General features: G+C 48.1%; 1 protein-coding gene across 5 annotated transcripts in view; it reads right to left on the bottom strand.

Moving 5' to 3' along the window:
• The window catches only part of ptpn12 (protein tyrosine phosphatase non-receptor type 12), a 95151-nt gene that overhangs the window by 52710 nt on the left and 27303 nt on the right, over positions 1–15138 (bottom strand). For all 5 annotated transcript variants that reach the window (XR_005473800.1, XR_005473801.1, XM_038978280.1 and 2 more), the window contains exons 2-3: positions 2569–2677; positions 194–270 (exon numbers count right to left, since the gene is read on the bottom strand). Coding sequence is in view for 2 of the 5 variants with exons in the window: in XM_038978280.1 (XP_038834208.1) it covers positions 194–270; positions 2569–2677 (186 nt within the window). In the remaining 3 variants the exon portion in view is untranslated. The remainder of the gene's footprint in view (positions 1–193; positions 271–2568; positions 2678–15138) is intronic.

Here is a 15138-nt window from a genome sequence, read left to right as displayed (position 1 = left end):
CATTCCTTCTGGTCTATTTAAAGTGTTGACCTCTGACTGGACAGACATTCAGGGTGAAACTGAAGACGTACTGGTGATATGTTTGTGGACCTGTAAGCTTATCTCTGCACATCCCACACACACACACACACACAAACACAGAGGAGTGAGGTCACATCATGCAGTCACAGGTCTGAGGTGTGTAGAACTGTACCTTGATGAAGCTGGCATTGATGTAATCTGCATCCTGATTGGTTGTTTTTAAAGTCAGCTTTACCCTCGTGTGGTCAACTGTGGGAGAGAAGAGGATACATGTTAGAGACACAGAGGAAGAGAGAAGAGAGTGATAGGAGAGAGAGAAAAAGCGAGAAAGAGTGAGAAAGTTTCCATGTCAATAAAGCCCCTTAAATTGAATAGAGAGAGAAAGGGAGAGAAAGGGAGAGAAAGGGAGAGTGGAAAGGAGCAGGAGAGAAAGGGAGAGAAAGAGAGAGAAAGGGAGAGAAAGGGAGAGAAAGGGAGAGAAAGGGAGAGAAAGGGAGAGTGGAAAGGAGCAGGAGAAAAAAAGAGCAACAGATTAGAGGGAATAAAGACAAAGGATGTGTCTGGTAAATAGAACAAATAAATCATGTAAAATGTTTCAGCATTGTACAACAATATTATATAAACCCTCTATTTGACTGATCCATCCGTAGCCTCCATCCATCCCTCCATCCGTCCATCCATCCCTCCATCCGTAGCCTCCATCCATCCCTCCATCCGTCCATCCATCCCTCCATTCATCCCTCCCTATAGCCTCCATCCCTCCATTCGTAGCATCCGTCCGTAACCTCCATTCATTCATCCATCCATCCCTCCCTCCGTATAGCCTCCATCCATCCTTAGCCTCCATCCTTAGGCTCCATCCATCCATCCTTAGCCTCCATCCCTCCATCCTTAGCCTCCATCCATCCATCCTTAGCCTCCATCCATCCATCCTTAGCCTCCATCCATCCATCCTTAGCCTCCATCCATCCATCGGAGTCATGATGTTCTGAATTAAGAAGCAGAGGGGCTTCAGATGACAGAGGTTAGTGTCCTGTAAGATGTCCTCCGTGTTGTTCAGGTAGAGGTTAGTGTCCTGTAAGATGTCCTCCATGTTGTTCAGGTAGAGGTTAGTGTCCTGTAAGATGTCCTCCGTGTTGTTCAGGTAGAGGTTAGTGTCCTGTAAGATGTCCTCCGTGTTGTTCAGGTAGAGGTTAGTGTCCTGTAAGATGTCCTCCATGTTGTTCAGGTAGAGGTTAGTGTCCTGTAAGATGTCCTCCGTGTTGTTCAGGTAGAGGTTAGTGTCCTGTAAGATGTCCTCCGTGTTGTTCAGGTAGAGGTTAGTGTCCTGTAAGATGTCCTCCGTGTTGTTCAGGTAGAGGTTAGTGTCCTGTAAGATGTCCTCCGTGTTGTTCAGGTAGAGGTTAGTGTCCTGTAAGATGTCCTCTGTGTTGTTCAGGTAGAGGTTAGTGTCCTGTAAGATGTCCTCTGTGTTGTTCAGGTAGAGGTTAGTGTCCTGTAAGATGTCCTCCGTGTTGTTCAGGTAGAGGTTAGTGTCCTGTAAGATGTCCTCCGTGTTGTTCAGGTAGAGGTTAGTGTCCTGTAAGATGTCCTCCGTGTTGTTCAGGTAGAGGTTAGTGTCCTGTAAGATGTCCTCCATGTTGTTCAGGTAGAGGTTAGTGTCCTGTAAGATGTCCTCCGTGTTGTTCAGGTAGAGGTTAGTGTCCTGTAAGATGTCCTCCGTGTTGTTCAGGTAGAGGTTAGTGTCCTGTAAGATGTCCTCCATGTTGTTCAGGTAGAGGTTAGTGTCCTGTAAGATGTCCTCCGTGTTGTTCAGGTAGAGGTTAGTGTCCTGTAAGATGTCCTCCGTGTTGTTCAGGTAGAGGTTAGTGTCCTGTAAGATGTCCTCCATGTTGTTCAGGTAGAGGTTAGTGTCCTGTAAGATGTCCTCCGTGTTGTTCAGGTAGAGGTTAGTGTCCTGTAAGATGTCCTCCGTGTTGTTCAGGTAGAGGTTAGTGTCCTGTAAGATGTCCTCCATGTTGTTCAGGTAGAGGTTAGTGTCCTGTAAGATGTCCTCCATGTTGTTCAGGTAGAGAAGAGGGGGGTGGGGCAGAGAAGGGTGTGTGTGTGTGTGTGTGTGTGTGTGTGTGTGTGTGTGTGTGTGTGTGTGTGTGTGTGTGTGTGTGTGTGTGTGTGTGTGTGTGTGTGTGTGTGTCTTGGATGCTATGTTGTGGGGAAGAAGGGCCAAGAGGATGTGTGTGTTGTGAGGGGCTGTGGCCAGAGTTTATTTGTCCAGTCCACTCAGAGCCCTTCTGGCCTCGAGAATTAATGTGATTCTTTCCAGTAATATCCATCTATTCCCCTGACTGTAAGAACCATTAGAGAGGACACACACACTACACACACAGCACACTACACACACACAGCACACTACAGCACACTACAGCACAGCACACACAGCACACTACACACACTACACACACTACACACACTACACACACTACACACACTACACACACTACACACAGCACACTACACACACAGCTTTGGCCACACAGGATTACATACAGGGCAGTATGTCTTTGTAGCGGTTCTTCTTCACATTCTCTTCCTGCTCCCCGACGTTGGTGGGGTAGATCTTCTCTGTCCTGTATTTGGTCGATAATCTTCGTAATCTCTGCAGGGAGGAAAAACAACAAGAGAGAAAATGTTAATCATTCTGTGTGTTTCTGTCTCCTATAGAGAGACATGTAGTGGAGAAGGAATACCCAATGACACCCTGTTTCCTTTATAGGGCACTACTTTTGACCAGAGTCCTATAAAGGGAATAGGGAGCCATTTATAGTGCACTACTTTTGACCAGAGTCCTATAAAGGGAATAGGGAGCCATTTATAGTGCACTACTTTTGACCAGAGTCCTATAAAGGGAATAGGGAAACATTTGTAGTGCACCATTAGTGCACCATTAGGAACACATCCGTATAGAGGGGGGTTTAGTGTAGGACAGCATGGATGATTGATGGTCAAGAGAAACATTTGCCCTACATTAGAGGGACGTTGTACAAGCCAGTCATGTTTCAGTGTCACAGGAATGGTTCCCAGAGAGCGTATCGTTGCCCACCCACGAGGTTAGGGATCATGAAGAGATCCTATTTGACTATGCTCCACACATTTCACACACCCCCTTCTCCAGCCCCTCTAATAGCCCAGCAGAGACCAGCCCACCTAGACGCTATACAGTAGCTAACAGTTTAGGAATGCCCTAGTCCCCCTCGTGCAGCTCCAAGATGGTTCCTCACCCACCAGTACTTCCTATGGAGCTTCTCACACAGCTCTCTCTGGCTTCATTAGGAACTTCCAAACTCTCACGACAGCACCCTTGATCTCCAAGCTGAGGCCCTTAATTCAACTCGCTTCCAGCTCCGCTCTGAGGCCCTCTCCCCAGCTCCGCTCTGAGGCCCTCTCCCCAGCTCCGCTCTGAGGCCCTCTCCCCAGCTCCGCTCTGAGGCCCTCTCCCCAGCTCCGCTCTGAGGCCCTCTCCCCAGCTCCGCTCTGAGGCCCTCTCCCCAGCTCCGCTCTGAGGCCCTCTCCCCAGCTCCGCTCTGAGGCCCTCTCCCCAGCTCCGCTCTGAGGCCCTCTCCCCCAACATTAATTACAGTGACAGTGTGTCGTTCAGCTCCACTCCAGCAGGACACAGATTCCTCAGGGACCTCTCCCCAACAGTAATGACACTGCTTCATTAGCTGAAGGGATAAACACTACACACACGTACAGACACACACGTACAGACACACACACTACAGACACACACACACACTACAGACACACACGTACAGACACACACACTACACACACACGTACAGACACACACACCACACACACACGTACAGACACACACACCACACACACACGTACAGACACACACACGTACAGACACACGTACAGACACACACACTACACACACACGTACAGACACACACACTACACACACGTACACACACACACTACACACACACTACACACACACTACACACACACTACACACACGTACAGACACACGTACTACACACACACGTACAGACACACGTACAGACACACACTACACACACACGTACAGACACACACTACACACACACGTACAGACACACACTACACACACACGTACAGACACACACTACACACACACGTACAGACACACACTACACACACACGTACAGACACACACTACACACACACGTACAGACACACACTACACACACACGTACAGACACACACTACACACACACGTACAGACACACACTACACACACACGTACAGACACACACTACACACACACGTACAGACACACACTACACACACGTACAGACACACACCACACACACGTACAGACACACACTACACACACTACACACACGTACAGCCACACACTACACACACGTACAGCCACACGTACAGCCACACGTACAGCCACACGTACAGCCACACGTACAGCCACACGTACAGCCACACGTACAGCCACACGTACAGCCACACGTACAGCCACACGTACAGCCACACGTACAGCCACACGTACAGACACTACACAGACACTACACAGACACTACACAGACACTACACAGACACTACACACACAAACAGACACTACACACAAACAGACACTACACACACAAACAGACACTACACACACAAACAGACACTACACACACAAACAGACACTACACACACCCCAATTAGGAAATATGCATTAGAGTGTTGATGGAAGCTTCACAAGATGTAATCACTAGTGACGTTAATAAAAAAGACATTGAGGCTAATTTTCTAACAATTAGCGGCCATTTTTCCATGACATGCACTGCTGCTGAGACCGCACTTGAGGTAACGACCTCGTAACAGAGAGGATGCTGGGAACAGAGAGGATGCTACTTCACTGTAGCCGGGTTTCGGGACCTCGTGGGACATTTGGTCAGAAATGTTGCAGATGGAGAGGTTCAACTGGAGAATGGAGGGATGTGCTGGGAGAGGTTCAAGTCCCTGGTGGGACTGGAGAATGGAGGGATGTATTGGGAGAGGTTCAAGTCCCTGGTGAGACTGGAGAATGGAGGGATGTATTGGGAGAGGTTCAAGTCCCTAGTGAGAATGGAGGGATGTATTGGGAGAGGTTCAAGTACCTAGTGAGACTGGAGAATGGAGGGATGTATTGGGAGAGGTTCAAGTCCCTAGTGAGACTGGAGAATGGAGGAATGTGTTGGGAGAGGTTCAAGTCCCTGGTGAGACTGGAGAATGGAGGAATGTGTTGGGAGAGGTTCAAGTCCCTGGTGAGACTGGAGAATGGAGGGATGTGTTGGGAGAGGTTCAAGTCCCTGGTGAGACTGGAGAATGGAGGGATGTATTGGGAGAGGTTCAAGTCCCTGGTGAGACTGGAGAATGGAGGGATGTATTGGGAGAGGTTCAAGTCCCTAGTGAGACTGGAGAATGGAGGGATGTATTGGGAGAGTTTCAAGTCCCTAGTGAGACTGGAGAATGGAGGAATGTGTTGGGAGAGGTTCAAGTCCCTAGTGAGACTGGAGAATGGAGGGATGTGTTGGGAGAGGTTCAAGTCCCTGGTGAGACTGGAGAATGGAGGGATGTTGGGAGAGGTTCAAGTCCCTGGTGGGACTGGAGAATGGAGGGATGTATTGGGAGAGGTTCAAGTCCCTGGTGAGACTGGAGAATGGAGGGATGTATTGGGAGAGGTTCAAGTCCCTGGTGAGACTGGAGAATGGAGGGATGTATTGGGAGAGGTTCAAGTCCCTAGTGAGACTGGAGAATGGAGGGATGTGTTGGGAGAGGTTCAAGTCCCTAGTGAGACTGGAGGGATGTGTTGGGAGAGGTTCAAGTCCCTAGTGAGACTGGAGAATGGAGGAATGTGTTGGGAGAGGTTCAAGTCCCTGGTGAGACTGGAAAATTGAGGGATGTATTGGGAGAGGTTCAAGTCCATCCATCTGCCCGGTGTGCTCCTATTGGGCCCGGTGTGCTCCTATTGGGCCCGGTGTGCTCCTATTGGGCCCGGTGTGCTCCTATTGGGCCCGGTGTGCTCCTATTGGGCCCGGTGTGCTCCTATTGGGCCCGGTGTGCTCCTATTGGGCCCGGTGTGCTCCTATTGGGCCCGGTGTGCATTGAAACACATGGGGATAGTGTGCTGATATCCCTAATATTCAATGAACATGAGCATAAATAGGTTCTGTTCAGATTTCAGTTGATAAAAACTACTAAAACTAAGGCCATGGTGTCTTTACCAAGATTAGAAACTATACAACTATACTCTCTCCAAGACAGGACACAGAGAGAGAGAGAGACACAGAGAGAGACACAGAGAGAGACACATGGTGATTACAGAAGACCTGTGACAGCTAGCTCTTGTACCCCACCAGCCTCTCTCTGACAGACCTGCTGGCTGTGGTGAACCTCACCTAACCACGTGGCCTGACAGAACACTGATACATGGTTATGACAACTGAAGGAATAGGCCTAAAAGCATTCAAAAGGAGCAGTCTGTCTGTGTGTGTGTGAGTGAGAGAGAGAGACACACAGAGAGAGAGAGACAGAGAGACACAGAGACACAGAGAGACACAGAGAGACAGAGAGACACAGAGAGACAGAGAGACACAGAGAGAGACGGAGAGACACAGAGACACAGAGAGAGAAAGAGAGAGAAAGAGAGACAGAGAGAGAAAGAGAGACACAGAGAGAGAAAGAGAGCGAAAGAGAGCGAAAGAGAGAAAGAGACACAGAGAGAGAAAGAGAGAGCGGGAGGGACAGGGAGAGAGAGAGAGAGAGGATAATGTTTTTACCAGGTGTTGCTATGTCTCTGTACTTGAAGACTACAGTGTGTGTTCATGTCAGGCCTTCCTGGAGAGGAGGACCGTGCAGAGCTCTGCTCTCTCAGGCAGACAGTAATACCATTATATCTATTCTGGTCTCAATTACATTCATCAGAACACTACACTGATTCTGTTCTGCAGAGGAGCCGGGGGCTGAGACAGCCGACATCACAACACACAAGGTAAGCACTCTTCCACACACACACGCTCAGACACACACATTTATGTATACATTTTCATGCATGCACACACTCTCACACATCCACCCACGCCACATTGCATGACGCATGAGAAAACACAGTGTGGTAAAAACAGTCCGTGTTAGCACCTTCATGGGGCGGCAGGTAGCCTAGTGGTTAGAGTCCCCGAGCTGACAAGGTAAAAATCTATCGTTCTGCCCCTGAACAAGGCAGTTAACCCACTGTGCCCCGGTAGGCCGTCATTGTAAATAAGAATTTGTTCTTAACTGACTTGCCTAGTTAAATAAAAGGTGAAATAAAAAGGTGAAATAAAAATTGAATGGCACCAGCAGGCAGCACCATCTCAGCCAATCACAACTGAGCCTGTGCTGGAAACAATTGTGAGCAATAGATGTGAGTAAATCAGATACAGAGGGAGACGAGGTGAGTGAGAGTGAGAGTGTGTGTGGGGAGGTGGGGCAGGCAGTAGTCCAGTCCATAAGCTCAGGGTAGGACAGGGGAGAGGTAGAGTTGTACAGCAGTAGTGTGGGACCAGGGAGTTACCCTCTGATGAGTTGTTGGCATGGAGCTCTGTGGAGTTACCCTCTGATGAGTTGTTGGCATGGAGCTCTGTGGAGTTACCCTCTGATGAGTTGTTGGCATGGAGCTCTGTGGAGTTACCCTCTGATGAGTTGGCATGGAGCACTGTGGAGTTACCCTCTGATGAGTTGGCATGGAGCTCTGTGGAGTTACCCTCTGATGAGTTGGCATGGAGCTCTGTGGAGTTACCCTCTGATGAGTTGGCATGGAGCTCTGTGGAGTTACCCTCTGATGAGTTGGCATGGAGCTCTGTGGAACCGGTCTTCACAGCCTTCCAAGGGTGCTCTCCACTGGGCTGGAGGATCCTGGCACTTTACCATCTCCCTTTATTTAACCACATGTAGTCTGCATCCTAAATGACATCCTATACAGTGCACTACTATTGACCAGAGCCTATAGGGGTGTGTTCAACAGTAGTACACTATATAAGGGACAAGTCTTAAGGCCTACAGCTCCAACACGGAATCCTGACATGTATTGGAGTGGCTCAGTTCAGTTCCAATGTCTCAGCACATCAGCTCTCATATCTGCAGTCATGTAACGCAGGTCCATTAGAGAAACCCTTTAGACAGTCATGTAATGCAGGTCCATTAGAGAAACCCTTTAGACAGTCATGTAACGCAGGTCTGTTAGAGAAACCCTTTAGACAGTCATGTAACGCAGGTCTGTTAGAGAAACCCTTTAGACAGTCATGTAACGCAGGTCTGTTAGAGAAACCCTTTAGACAGTCATGTAACGCAGGTCTGTTAGAGAAACCCTTTAGACAGTCATGTAATGCAGGTCCGTTAGAGAAACCCTTTAGACAGTCATGTAATGCAGGTCCATTAGAGAAACCCTTTAGACAGTCATGTAATGCAGGTCCATTAGAGAAACCCTTTAGACAGTCATGTAACGCAGGTCCGTTAGAGAAACCCTTTAGACAGTCATGTAATGCAGGTCCGTTAGAGAAACCCTTTAGACAGTCATGTAATGCAGGTCCATTAGAGAAACCCTTTAGACAGTCATGTAATGCAGGTCCGTTAGAGAAACCCTTTAGACAGTCATGTAATGCAGGTCCGTTAGAGAAACCCTTTAGACAGTCATGTAACGCAGGTCTGTTAGAGAAACCCTTTAGACAGTCATGTAACGCAGGTCCGTTAGAGAAACCCTTTAGACAGTCATGTAACGCAGGTCCGTTAGAGAAACCCTTTAGACAGTCATGTAATGCAGGTCCGTTAGAGAAACCCTTTAGACAGTCATGTAATGCAGGTCCGTTAGAGAAACCCTTTAGACAGTCATGTAATGCAGGTCCATTAGAGAAACCCTTTAGACAGTCATGTAATGCAGGTCCGTTAGAGAAACCCTTTAGACAGTCATGTAACGCAGGTCCGTTAGAGAAACCCTTTAGACAGTCATGTAATGCAGGTCCATTAGAGAAACCCTTTAGACAGTCATGTAACGCAGGTCTGTTAGAGAAACCCTTTAGACAGTCATGTAATGCAGGTCCGTTAGAGAAACCCTTTAGACAGTCATGTAATGCAGGTCCATTAGAGAAACCCTTTAGACAGTCATGTAATGCAGGTCCATTAGAGAAACCCTTTAGACAGTCATGTAACGCAGGTCCATTAGAGAAACCCTTTAGACAGTCATGTAATGCAGGTCTGTTAGAGAAACCCTTTAGACAGTCATGTAATGCAGGTCCGTTAGAGAAACCCTTTAGACAGTCATGTAATGCAGGTCCGTTAGAGAAACCCTTTAGACAGTCATGTAATGCAGGCCCGTTAGAGAAACCCTTTAGACAGTCATGTAACGCAGGTCCGTTAGAGAAACCCTTTAGACAGTCATGTAATGCAGGTCCATTAGAGAAACCCTTTAGACAGTCATGTAACGCAGGTCTGTTAGAGAAACCCTTTAGACAGTCATGTAATGCAGGTCCGTTAGAGAAACCCTTTAGACAGTCATGTAATGCAGGTCCATTAGAGAAACCCTTTAGACAGTCATGTAATGCAGGTCCATTAGAGAAACCCTTTAGACAGTCATGTAACGCAGGTCCGTTAGAGAAACCCTTTAGACAGTCATGTAATGCAGGTCCATTAGAGAAACCCTTTAGACAGTCATGTAACGCAGGTCCATTAGAGAAACCCTTTAGACAGTCATGTAATGCAGGTCTGTTAGAGAAACCCTTTAGACAGTCATGTAATGCAGGTCTGTTAGAGAAACCCTTTAGACAGTCATGTAACGCAGGTCCGTTAGAGAAACCCTTTAGACAGTCATGTAATGCAGGTCCGTTAGAGAAACCCTTTAGACAGTCATGTAATGCAGGTCCGTTAGAGAAACCCTTTAGACAGTCATGTAACGCAGGTCCGTTAGAGAAACCCTTTAGACAGTCATGTAATGCAGGTCCGTTAGAGAAACCCTTTAGACAGTCATGTAATGCAGGTCCGTTAGAGAAACCCTTTAGACAGTCATGTAATGCAGGTCCATTAGAGAAACCCTTTAGACAGTCATGTAATGCAGGTCTGTTAGAGAAACCCTTTAGACAGTCATGTAATGCAGGTCCGTTAGAGAAACCCTTTAGACCACATATGTCAGAGTCAAGGCCCGCGGGCCACATCCGGCCCGCGAGAAGGTTTTTTACGGCCCCTGGGATGATCTTGATTTATTATTAGAACCGGCCCGCAGACCGCAGCAAGCCGGCAGCCCGCAGATCTTTTACACGCACCAATACTACATTTCCCACAATGCAACGGTGACGCACCGAGCAGTAGGCTGCTTCATTTCAATATTTATTGGCACAGCAGTCGTCAGCATCACAGTAAAATTAACTTTCAGATACCCATCAAAAATGGCAAAACGGAAGGTGGACACTGAGAACCGGGGGTTTCAAACAAGGTGGGAGTCGGAGTATATGTTCACGGAGGTAGCTGGAAAACCTGTGTGTCTTCTGTGTGGAGAAAGTGTGGCGGTACTGAAAGAGTATAATCTGAGACGACATTATGAAACGAAACACGCGGACAAAAACAAGAATATGGACATGGAACAAAGGCTACAAAAGGCAGAGGAATTAAAACGAGGCCTCAAATCTCGACAGGCTCTGTTCAAAAAAGCCAAATCACAAGGCCAGCCATAAGAAAATATTGCTTTATTTATCTGATCATATTGGAATATATTTGTTAGGTTTTCAGTAGGTTCAATTAGGTTCACTAGACTATATGCGTCATTTAAAAAAATTTCAATGAACATTCGAACAGTCCGGCCCTCGGCTTGTAGCTAAATTTTTTATTTGGCCCTCCGTCCATTTGACTTTGACACCCCTGCTTTAGACAGTCATGTAACGCAGGTCCGTTAGAGAAACCCTTATAGAATCACGTCTTTATAAACTAAGTATTTTCCTGTAAAATAAAAAGGAGGCAATTCTCTTATTGGGATCCAAATCAAACAGATTTTTAACAAATCTGAACATCGTCGTTGGAGTCATAAGAAAAATGATGTTTTTCCCCTTTTGCTGCTCCCACGCCGGACCACCATGTTTTACTGCTCTCTCTTCCGTGGTTACGGAAAAGTTTAGCACACATGAACAGGACGCAAGCACACACAATGGAGAAGCCCGTTGGAGGACGCAGTACAAAAGGAAACAAGAGTGGAACTAAAGAAGGAGAACAAACAGACGAACGAGAGACAGAGAGAATTGAAGGAGCGAGGAGGAGAGAAAGGAGAGGACGAACGTCAGAGCTTTTAAGGAGCTAACTAAGTAAATTGATTATGTTATCGGTCGATCAATTTCCACTAACAGTCTCAGTCTGGCTCCTGGAGAACTTTCTGGGCTGCGGCTGACAGAAGAGACTAGTAAGAGCAGAGACAGAATGACAAGGCCAGTAGAAGGAAAAAAGAAAGACAGGGAAATATGTAACGCGCCTCCACAATACTTTCTCCCTCGTTGTCCCTTCCCTCTCTCTCTGAACCTGCCTCTCAGCCCTGTGCAACAGGAAGTGGCAGTGTTGTTGTGAGAGAGCGCGTGAGGGCCAGCTTCCTGTGAGCTGCACTACCACTATAATACTTCTGCCACCGAGCAACACTGGGGGAGACCAGTGACACACACACTACCCCTCTCCCCTCTGAGCAGACTCTCCCCTCTGAGCAGACTCTCCCCTCTGAGCAGACTCTCCCCCCTGAGCAGACTCTCCCCTATCACACATCTGAGCAGCAAGGCAAAACGCCAACGGATTTGCCCTCCTCCCCTATCCTCTCTGCATGCCTAAACTCAAATCTCCTATGCCCCACCTCCTCTCTCCATCTAATTTCCTCCCTCCGCCTTCACAGTCCCAAATCCCCCTCTCCGCCTGCGAGGGGCTGCAGTGAGACGGATCGGAGCGAGATGGGGCGACGCCCTAAGGCTGTGTCTGCCAAAATCAAAGACCCTCCCCCCTGAGGGTAGACTGGAGAGACAGACCACCATCCTCAGAGCTGGGTCCTGTCTCTCTCTCTCAGTGGCTGGGTCCTGTCTCTCTCTCTCAGTGGCTGGGTCCTGTCTCTCATGCCTCCTCCCTCCCCAAATACCCACCTCAGACAGACAGAGAACGAGAGCAGGGTAACCTACTTTCCTTCTGACTAAATAAGTAACCACATACCAATATCTGTGTGTGTGTGTGTGTGTGTGTGAAGTGTAAATCAGTAACTACTTGTGTTTTCCTTCTCCTGAATTATTCACAGCCATGTGGCTTTGTAGGTAGAACAGGCTGCTTGGCTCAGCGCTGCGATCTGATTGGTTATTTTTGTACATATGCTGTCTGGCTCAGTTTTTTGATTGGTCGAGGCGATGTCTCTGTTCCGGTAGGAAGGCAACGGTGGTTGGCAGCAGGGGCTATATGTTTCCATGGAAACTACAGAAGGTGGGCAGATAGCCAGGATGTGTGTGTGTGTGTGGGGGGGGTGTTGGCACACATCCTGGGTCACCTTGGTGCAAGTGGGCACACAAACACACACAGAGAGACAGGCACACACTCAGAAACACACACAGAAATAGGTCAGTCTCTCTGGCTCTCGACACTCTACTTCAGCAAAACATCAATATCTCACGTGACTAGCTACTATTCCAAAGACTGATCGTACCACAAACCTGACTGAAGTACTCAGGCTGACAGACAGTCAGACAACAGCAGAGATTTAAACCACCACCACAAACGTACAACAGCCCAAGTCTATACGGGGCAGAAATACATGTCAACACAAACACATGGCAGAGGACATAATGTGGAATGTCTCTGTGTTTTCAGCTACCAGAGAGAGACAATTTATTGTATTTTTATGTATTTATTTATTCTTTATTTAACTAGGTAAGTCAGTTAAGAACACATTTCAATTTACAATGATGGCCTACCCCGGCCAAACCCTAACGACGCTGGGCTAATTGTGCGCCGCCCTACTCCCAATCACGGTCGGTTGTGATACAGCCTAGAATCGAACCAGGGTCTATAGTGACACCTTTAGCACTGAGATGCAGTGCATTAGACCGCTGCGCCACTCGGGAGCCCAATGAGAGGCAGAGAGATGAGACGAAACTAACTCCAAGTGCAGCCTGCCCTTCCCAATCACTGAACCACAATACACTGGGGGAGAGTGGCTAGGCCCAGAAGCAGTGGGCACTTAGCCAAAACGTCAACACTAACACACACACACACACGTATGTAGTTACTTATTTAGTCAGAGGAAAGAAGGTTACCCTGCTCTCTGTCTGTTGTGTTCCAGGGGAGTCTCAGTAAGGACTAACACTTCTCTTTGTTGTGTTCCAGGGGAGTCTCAGTAAGGACTAACACCTCTCTGTTGTGTTCCAGGGGAGTCTCAGTAAGGACTAACACCTCTCTCTGTTGTGTTCCAGGGGAGTCTCAGTAAGGACTAACACCTCTCTGTTGTGTTCCAGGGGAGTCTCAGTAAGGACTAACACCTCTCTGTTGTGTTCCAGGGGAGTCTCAGTAAGGACTAACACCTCTCTCTGTTGTGTTCCAGGGGAGTCTCAGTAAGGACTAACACCTCTCTCTGTTGTGTTCCAGGGGAGTCTCAGTAAGGACTAACACCTCTCTGTTGTGTTCCAGGGGAGTCTCAGTAAGGACTAACACCTCTCTGTTGTGTTCCAGGGGAGTCTCAGTAACTACTAACACCTCTGTTGTGTTCCAGGGGAGTCTCAGTAAGGACTAACACCTCTCTCTGTTGTGTTCCAGGGGAGTCTCAGTAAGGACTAACACCTCTCTCTGTTGTGTTCCAGGGGAGTCTCAGTAAGGACTAACACCTCTCTGTTGTGTTCCAGGGGAGTCTCAGTAAGGACTAACACCTCTCTGTTGTGTTCCAGGGGAGTCTCAGTAAGGACTAACACCTCTCTGTTGTGTTCCAGGGGAGTCTCAGTAAGGACTAACACCTCTCTCTGTTGTGTTCCAGGGGAGTCTCAGTAAGGACTAACACCTCTCTGTTGTGTTCCAGGGGAGTCTCAGTAAGGACTAACACTTCTCTCTGTTGTGTTCCAGGGGAGTCTCAGTAAGGACTAACACCTCTCTCTGTTGTGTTCCAGGGGAGTCTCAGTAAGGACTAACACCTCTCTGTTGTGTTCCAGGGGAGTCTCAGTAAGGACTAACACCTCTCTCTGTTGTGTTCCAGGGGAGTCTCAGTAAGGACTAACACCTCTCTCTGTTGTGTTCCAGGGGAGTCTCAGTAAGGACTAACACCTCTCTCTGTTGTGTTCCAGGGGAGTCTCAGTAAGGACTAACACCTCTCTCTGTTGTGTTCCAGGGGCGTCTCGTCTCAGTAAGGACTAACACCTCTCTCTGTTGTGTTCCAGGGGAGTCTCAGTAAGGACTAACACCTCTCTCTGTTGTGTTCCAGGGGAGTCTCAGTAAGGACTAACACCTCTCTCTGTTGTGTTCCAGGGGAGTCTCAGTAAGGACTAACACCTCTCTCTGTTGTGTTCCAGGGGAGTCTCAGTAAGGACTAACACCTCTCTCTGTTGTGTTCCAGGGGAGTCTCAGTAAGGACTAACACCTCTCTCTGTTGTGTTCCAGGGGAGTCTCAGTAAGGACTAACACCTCTGTTGTGTTCCAGGGGAGTCTCAGTAAGGACTAACACCTCTCTGTTGTGTTCCAGGGGAGTCTCAGTAAGGACTAACACCTCTGTTGTGTTCCAGGGGAGTCTCAGTAAGGACTAACACCTCTCTCTGTTGTGTTCCAGGGGAGTCTCAGTAAGGACTAACACCTCTGTTGTGTTCCAGGGGAGTCTCAGTAAGGACTAACACCTCTGTTGTGTTCCAGGGGAGTCTCAGTAAGGACTAACACCTCTCTCTGTTGTGTTCCAGGGGAGTCTCAGTAAGGACTAACACCTCTTGTGTTCCAGGGGAGTCTCAGTAACTACTAACACCTCTGTTGTGTTCCAGGGGAGTCTCAGTAAGGACTAACACCTCTCTGTTGTGTTCCAGGGGAGTCTCAGTAAGGACTAACACTTCTCTCTGTTGTGTTCCAGGGGAGTCTCAGTAAGGACTA

Source organism: Salvelinus namaycush, chromosome 38, assembly GCF_016432855.1.
Source record: "Salvelinus namaycush isolate Seneca chromosome 38, SaNama_1.0, whole genome shotgun sequence".
Lineage (NCBI taxonomy): Eukaryota > Metazoa > Chordata > Actinopteri > Salmoniformes > Salmonidae > Salvelinus > Salvelinus namaycush.
The sequence above is the reverse complement of the archived record's forward strand: the minus strand, read 5'-3'. Positions and strand labels throughout refer to the sequence as shown.